The sequence below is a fragment of the Mandrillus leucophaeus genome, unplaced genomic scaffold (assembly GCF_000951045.1).
Source record: "Mandrillus leucophaeus isolate KB7577 unplaced genomic scaffold, Mleu.le_1.0 Scaffold436, whole genome shotgun sequence".
Classification (NCBI taxonomy): domain Eukaryota; kingdom Metazoa; phylum Chordata; class Mammalia; order Primates; family Cercopithecidae; genus Mandrillus; species Mandrillus leucophaeus.
The window spans coordinates 1594578-1602642 of record NW_012104654.1 but is presented as its reverse complement, the minus strand read 5'-3'; the positions used below and the strand labels follow the sequence as shown (position 1 = coordinate 1602642).

The following is an 8065-nucleotide window of genomic DNA, read 5'->3' as shown; positions in this document are numbered from 1 at the left end:
GTAGTGGCGCAATCCCGGCTCACAGCAGCCTCCCCTTCCTGGAGTCAAGTGATTCTCACACCTCAGTCTCTGGAGTAGCTGGGGCTACAGGTATGCGCCACCACACCCGGCTAATTTTTGTATTTTTTGGTAGAGATGGGGTTTCGACATGTTGGCCAGGCTGGTCTGGAACTCCTGACCTCAAGTGATCTGCCCGCCTCAGCCTCCCAAAGTATTGGGATTACAGGCGTGAGCCACTGCCCCCGGCCCAGTTAGTCTCTTTATTCAGAGTATTGTAAAGTGGCAGAGCCCAAAATGAAGATTATGTGTTTTAAGTTTTCCATAGTTATAATCGTTAAAAAATTGTAACTGCTTTTTCACTTCTTCCTCTCGCAGCAATGTTCTGACTTGTGCCCCTAGCATCTAGCCCAAACCTAGGACTCAGTGGGAACTCAATGTTGAATGCATGATTGGCATAAATATAGTTTGACAGTTTTAACATTGTTAGGGATGTTAAACACGTAGGAATAAAAATCTCAATATCGTAGTAATACCACTTCTAGGAATCCAGTGCAGGTAATTACATGAAAATTACTCTGGTAATAATAAAGATATAGGCCTGGTGTGGTGGTTTGCACCTGTAATCCCAGCACTTTGGGAGGATGAGGTAGGTGGATCACTTGAAGTCAGGAGTTCGAAACCAGCCTAGCCAACATGGTGAAACCCCATCTCTACTGAAAATGCAAAAATTAGCTGTGGTGGCTGACACCTGTAGTCCTAGCTACTCGGAAGGCTGAGGCAGGAGAATCGCTTGAATCTGGGAAGCGGAGGTTGCAGGGAGCTGGGATTGCACCACTGCACTACATCCTGGGTGACAGAGTGAGCGTACATCTCAAAAAAAAAAAAATAATAATAATGATGGGAAGTCTCCTAAATACCATGAGGAATTGCCAATTATACTCACAATATGTGGCTGTGAGAAATAAATTATAGTAAAAGTTATGTTAACTGTATATACTTCTTTCTGTAGGGTCATAAGCAAATGCTAAACCACACATCAAGTATCCAAAACTTTGGCCAGAACTTACCTTCTGATGCCCAAAATGTATGGTGAGGGCCCCTGTGGGGTGATGACCGTCAGTGACACAGCTCCAGCCTTGGGCAATGTGTTGCTTTTTCCCTATGGGTGAAGTTGTGGCTTTGCTGACTTGAGTTTGGTTTAGGAACTGGGTGTTCCCTTAAACAAAATCATAGAAATTGTTCACGTCAGTTCTTGCAGAATAGTTGTGTAAACTTCAAGTGTAAAAGTGCCGTGATACAGTAAAAAGTTAAGTTTTCCAGGCTGGGTGTGGTAGCTCACGCCTGTAATCCTAGCACTTGGGGAAGCTGAGGCAGGTGGATCACTTGAGCTCAGGAGTTCAAGACCAGCCTGGCCAATATGGCGAAACCCCATCTCTACCAAAAAAACTACAAAAAATAGCTGAGTGTGGTGGTACATGACTGTGGTCCCAGTTACTGGGGGGCGCCGAGGTAGGAGAATCACTTGAGCTTGGGAGGCGGAGGTTGAAGTGAGCCGAAATTGTGCCACTGCACTCCAGCCTGGGTGACAGACGGACTGAGACTCTCATCTCAAAAAAAAAAAAAAAAATAAATAAATAAAATAAAATTAAGCTTCCAGATCCAGCAGGACCCCATTTAGTGTGGGCATCGTCTCTGGGCATTGCTGTGGGACCCTGTGCTTGCTCTAAGGGGGAGGTTACCTTGCTTCACCAGCTAAGTTCCTGTGTGTGTTAAATTGGGAATTGAACCTCGAAGTGGGAGAGGTGTGTGTGTAGCTGACCTGAAACCCTGCAGCTACTCAAGCACATGTTGACCTTAATCGTCATCACGCTGTGTTTTCACTCAGGCCATCGTTCTTTCCACGTATCTGGAGATGGGAGCTGTGGAGCTCAGGGGCCGCTCTGCCGTGGAGCTGGGTGCTGGCACGGGGCTGGTGGGCATAGTGGCTGCCTTGCTGGGTGAGTGTCATGCATTGACTCCTTAGTGAGTAGAACTCACTGAGAGGTGCATTTGCTGTTTTCTTAGCACAAAACCCATTGTGGGTTTTCCCCTTACTGGGTTATTATCTTTTGCTTATACTTATGAGTTGTGGGCCAACTGCTGGGGCTCTTAACTCCAGTGAGGCTAACAGGCTAATTTCGCTCTCTGTCTAATTTCTCTCTTTAATTTCTGTCTCTAACACACAGTGTTATTTATACTTCCCATGGGAGATTGCTCTGCTCCCCTCAATTCTGTGATGCCAATAGTACGGTCTTAAAGTGAGTTGATTCCAGGAGAATAATCTTACCCATGCATGGAGTTTTTTCACGTTAAGGGGCTTTCTTTCCCACAGACTATCAGATTTAACCCTGTGAGGGAGATAGAGCTGATAATCTTTTCTTCATTGCTGAGGGAACTTTCTCTTGTAGGGAGGTTTAGCCCCCACTATAGTTTGTACTGACTTCTTATTTTTAAAATTGTATGAATAGCATACAGTTCTGACTTGATATCAAGGCTTGTCATTTTAAAATTTGGTATACAGACATTAATTGAGGCCTGGAGCTGGAGCATTTTTAGGCTTCATTGTTATTTTTATTATTGACTATTGACTCATTTCTGTAACTTCTGACATATATAGTTCAAGCTATCTAATCATAAGGATAGACCAGCTTTCAAGATTCCATGTATGATATTTATCACTTCCATATTGTCACCTGGTGCTCTTGTTAAAATGCAGATTCTGATTTGGCAGGGCTGGACTAGGGCCTGGGAACCTGCATTTCTAACAAGCAGTAGAAATGTCAGTAGTGATGCCGACACTGCTGGTTCTCAGACCACACTCGGGTAGGAAGGATCCAGGATTCTAGAGTATTCTAAACCCATCACATTGTCTACAGATATTTGAGGACCAGCTGAAGCCCCTCTTTTGTTTTGCCTGTTTTCCAGAAACCCAATTCTTTTTCACTATTCCTTTTTCTGCTTAGCTGTTACTTTCCAAAACTCGATAGGGAGCATGGGCAGGGGTGGTGGTTAAAAGTCTGTATAAATTGACGGAGATGTCCGTCTTCTTCGACCACAGCACTTAAGTCATCAGTGAAGCCCTGGCTGGTACACTGCCTTTTATTCTTTTCAGGTGAGCCTTATAACATCCCCGTGTATGTTAGGTATTATTTTTAATTTTCATTTTTCAAACAAAGCTGGAATTCTGGGAGATTACTTTCTGAAGTCCTGATCCCTGGAGATCTGGGACTCAAAACCAGGCTTGTTAGACACAGTTAGTTATTTTATTTTATCTATTTATTTATTTTTTGAGATGGAGTCTCACTCTGTTGCCCAGGCTGTAGTGCAGTGGCACGATCTCGGCTCACTGCAGCCTCTACCTCCTGGGTTCAAGCGATTCTCCTGACTCAACTTCCTGAGTAGCTGGGACTACAGGCGCGTGCCACCATGCCTGGCTAATTTTTTATTTTGGTAGAGACAGGGTTTTACCATGTTGGCCAGGCTGGTCTTGAACTCCTGACCTCAGGTGATCTGCCCACCTTGGCCTCCCAAAGTGCTGAGATTACAGGAGTGAGCCACTGCGCCTGGCCTATTTTATTTTTTTTCTGTAATTCCAACTTCTCTCTCTGCTGATATGAGAAGAGTTGCATAAGGGGAAATGAAGTGTCTTCTGTTTCCTCCTGACAACCAGGGCTTCATGCAAAAACTATTGGCTGGTGTATAGACATGTTAGTGTAGCAAAGTGCATAGGCTTAGTTATACTTGGTTTTGACTTTTCTTTTCATTCTTACTAGTTTTGTGACCTTGGGCAAGTTGCTTAACCTCTAAATATTGATTACCCCATCTGTACACTGTGCATAATAGTAATATTTACTCCACAGTGAGGAACCAATGAGATGTGTGTATAACATCTGCTGGCTCATTGAGTGACACAAAGGAAATGCTCCACGAGTGTTGATTACTTTCTGAGTACTGCTTTTTCTGATCTAGCAATCTGGATCTCTGAGGTTGGGAAAGTCAGAATACGGTATTTCAGATACCACCATGAAGCAAAGCATGCTTCATGGCCAGGCTACACTGTGGCCTTGTGGAGTCCTTTCCTGCCCTACTGCAAAGGGTTAATTTCTGCCTTCTTTTCCCCATAGTGCTTGGAATACCCCCGCCTCTATCACAGCTCTGTCACATTTTATTGCAGGCAGGTGTTTCATGTGTCTATCTCTCCTGGCAGGCCAAGGCTCCTGAGGAAAGGGACCATGTTTCATTGTGTGGCCTTGGCCCTTGGACAACACCTACCACTCAGTATTTACTCAAATAACTCTGGAATAAGAGATGAACAAACTAGATTGAAGGCTTTTTGAAAATCACGGAAATTTATTCTGATTCAAGCAGCAGAGACAGAGAAATAATTTTTAAAATTATGAAAATATTTTTGTTATAAAACTGATGTAACTCTATTACAAAAATAAGCTTAAAGAAAAGGGAAAAAAACTCACCAGTGATTTGAATTATTCATGACTCTGCAACATAGTTACCATTAGTATTTTGGTGTGTTTTGTCTCTCTCCATCTGTATTTTTAATCATCGTTGTAATTATGATTATATATATGTGAATATATATGTCTGTGGATGTGTGTGTGTGTGTTGTGTATCTGTATACACACACCTATACAAATGATGTTTTCACATTATGTCATAAGCATTTCTCTGCTACTGTATGATTTTCATACTCACTATCTGTAGTCGCTACAAAGTATTAGGCTGGAGAAGTTTTGCTTTTGGAGCCTGAGGGTAACAAGATGTTAATCTCTTCAAAATAGAATCAGTGAGTACTAAAACAGGTAGTGATTTTGAAATATCAAGAAGAGATTAATTATTATTCTTTTAAAAGTAGCTTCCCTTTTTGTAACCGTAGTCATTTATTCCTGAATTTGGGGAGAACCCACCACAAGCCTGGCGGTCCACTGGTTGGAGCAGTAAACAGGCTGGCAGGTGTCCCTGGAAGCTTACGTTCTGAGTTTAGTGGGTAGAGGTAAAGAAAGAACACACACACACACACACAAAAGCAGTGCTATGTAGATATTTATATAGGGTGATGAGACTTTCCTGGTAAACCAGCTGCTAATTCCTGAGCAGTTCCTGTGTTCTGACTGTGCATTACACCCTTTCATTCTCACAGTGACCCTGCATGGTAAGTAGGCCTTACCTACTTATAGCGCCCTTCCATTGGTGAAAGGAAGGCTGCTTGGAGGGTAAGTAACTTGCCTGAGGTCACAAAGCTAATGGATTGTGCTTAGAATTTGAATCCAATCTGACTCTCAAACCCTGGTTCTTAGTTTGAAAATCTCCCTGGCCTTAATGCTACTTGGAACTATAGTAGTCCCCCCTCATCTGTGATCACTTTCCCCGGCTTCAGTTACCCACTGTCAGCCTTGGTCTGAAAACACGTGACTAGAGTATGATATTTTGAGAGAGAGAGAGAGAGAGAGAGAGAGAGAGAGACCACATTCACATACCTTTTGTTGTTGTTTTTGAGACGGAGTCTCACTCTGTCACCCAGGCTAGAGTGCAGTGATGCGATCTCGGCTCACTTCAACCTCCGCCCGCTCCCTCCCACCCCCTACCCCGGTTCAAGCAATTCTCCTGCCTTAGCCTCTTGAGTAGCTGGCATTACAGGCACCTGCCACCATGCCAGGCTAATTTTATTTTGTGTTTTTAGTAGAGATGGGATTTCACTGTCTTGGCCAGGCTGGTCTTGAACTCCTGACCTTGTGATCTACCCATAACTTTTATTATGGTATATTGTTATAATTATCCTGCTTCATTATTTATTGTTTATCTCTTACTGTGCCTAATGTAGAAATTAAACTTTACCATAGGTGTATACATATCGGAAAAACATCTTATATACAGGGTTTGTTACTATCTGTGGTTTCAGGCATCCACTGGGGGTCTTGGAACATATCCCTTGCAGATAACAGGGAACTGCTGTATCCATAGAATAAAAACACCCCATCTTGAAGATAGGAGGATTCTGTAAATTGGGATGGGGTCAGGGAATCTGAACTTTAAAAGCTTCCCATGTGATTTGATGCCCAGCCAAGCCTGTGGACCACTGTCTTGAAATATAATGCTCAAGAAGATCCTATCTTCAACTTTTCTGTAATTCGAGTGCAAATCTCAGCTGAACTTTTGGCTTGTGTGTTTAACTGAAAGCTGGATATCTGTCCCTGGCTATTTCCCAGCACCTCAAATGGTATCTGTTTAAACCCAAACTCTTCTCTTTCTAAACTCGTTCTTCCTCCTTTATTCTGAGTTGGCATCGCCTTCCAAGTAGTCACTGCCCCCCCAACTTCTTGACTCCCCTTCTACCTCCCCTACCCCTTGGAGTCCCACTGATTTTGTCTTTTAACTGTTTCCTGGATCTATCTCTCTCTGTCCCCTCCCACTGCCTGGCTTGAGCTCTCATCATCTGTCACCTGCCTGCATGACCACATCACTCTTTCACCTGGCCTATCTGCCTCTGTTTGTCTTTTTAAACCTACTTTCTCAATAGCTGTTAGAGTGGCCCATCTAAAATGCAAAATCGATGGCATGACCTGTGCTTGAACGCTTCTTTGGCTTCCCACTGCCTGCCTGCAGGCTAAATCCCAGCTGTCTTAGTAAGGCTTTGTTATCTCATCCTGTCTGACTCTTCAGCCTCACTTTTTCTCAGCAAGATTGCAGTGCATGAAGTTCCTGGACACACATCCTGCTCTGGCCTGTCCCATCTGCCTTGGATGCCCTTTCTTCACACCTTTCCCTTGGTTCATGCCTCATCTTTTAAGTGTAAGCTCAGATTTCCCTTCCTTTGGGAATTTTTCTTTGACCTCTGCTCCTCTTGAAGAATTTCTCCTTTGTGATTTCCTATGCACACTCATGCTTCTATTATTTTTCTTCCCACACGGCATCACAACTGTGTTTATGTGTCTCTCCCGCGTGAGACTTTGAGTTCTGGGTAAGGACTTTCTTCCTCATCTTTGTATCTCTAGCACATAGTATGTGCTTGAATGTTTGCATAAATAAGGTGTTATAAAACTAAAACAAAAAGTGCTGACATGTTTATACATTCTTTTCCCATTACTAATTGACAGCATACTGTGTTGTCTTATTGGGTCAGTTTCCATTAGTCTTTTCTGAACTAAATACTGTCTCACCCTCCTTACCCAGCATAAATCTCACAGGCAGTCATTTTATCACCATCTTCATGTACGGTTGACACCGACACCCTGCCTTTCCTTGCTTCAAAACAAGCCAGGTTAACTGCAGCCTTCCACTGTCCCCGGTCTGTGCCTCTGTGGCTGAGAGGGACTGAAGGAAATGCTGCTGCTGGGTTTCACTGTATTTTTTTTTTTTTTTTTTTAATAGGAAGTTTTACTCTTGTTGCCCAGGCTGGAATACAGTGGAGTGATCTTGACTCACTGCAACCTCTGCCTCCCAGGTTCAAGCCATTCTCCTGCCTCAGTCTCCTGAGTAGCTGGGATTAGAGGCGCCTGCCACCACACCTGGATAATTTTTTTGTATTTTTGGTAGAGACAGTTGGCCAGGCTGGTCTCGAACTCCTGACCTCAGGTGATCCACCCATCTTGGCCTCCCAAAGTGCTGAGATTACAGGTGTGAGCCACCGCACCCAGCCGGATATTCTATTTTTAAAAAAACATCTTACTGCCTATCTCTCACTTGAATGTAAGTTGTATGAGGGGAGAGGTTTCTGTCCTGTGGCTGATGGTAGTCATTCAGATATGTGTGGAATTACAGGGAGTGGTCAACTGACATTAAGATCCTATTCAGACTTCTGGAATACCTACCAGATTAGAAGTAGTCTTTGAAATGCCTGGGACAGACATTAGAGAAGGCCTTTATGAGCTGGTAAAATGAATACTGAGGTGATGTGCAGATGACTCAGTCACTCCAATATTGCCTGCAGAGTGCTCTGTGTACTGTTAAGAAATTTCAGAGATACAGTTCTAACTCAAACCCTGGAAAAGGCTGTCTGCATTTTTTTTTTTTT

General features: G+C 43.4%; 1 protein-coding gene across 4 annotated transcripts in view; it reads left to right on the top strand.

The window, feature by feature from the left end:
- The window catches only part of METTL21A (methyltransferase like 21A), a 14444-nt gene that overhangs the window by 2516 nt on the left and 3863 nt on the right, over window positions 1-8065 (top strand). For all 4 annotated transcript variants that reach the window (XM_011993893.1, XM_011993891.1, XM_011993890.1 and 1 more), the window contains exon 3: window positions 1886-1997. In XM_011993893.1, coding sequence (XP_011849283.1) covers window positions 1886-1997 — 112 coding nt within the window. The remainder of the gene's footprint in view (window positions 1-1885; window positions 1998-8065) is intronic.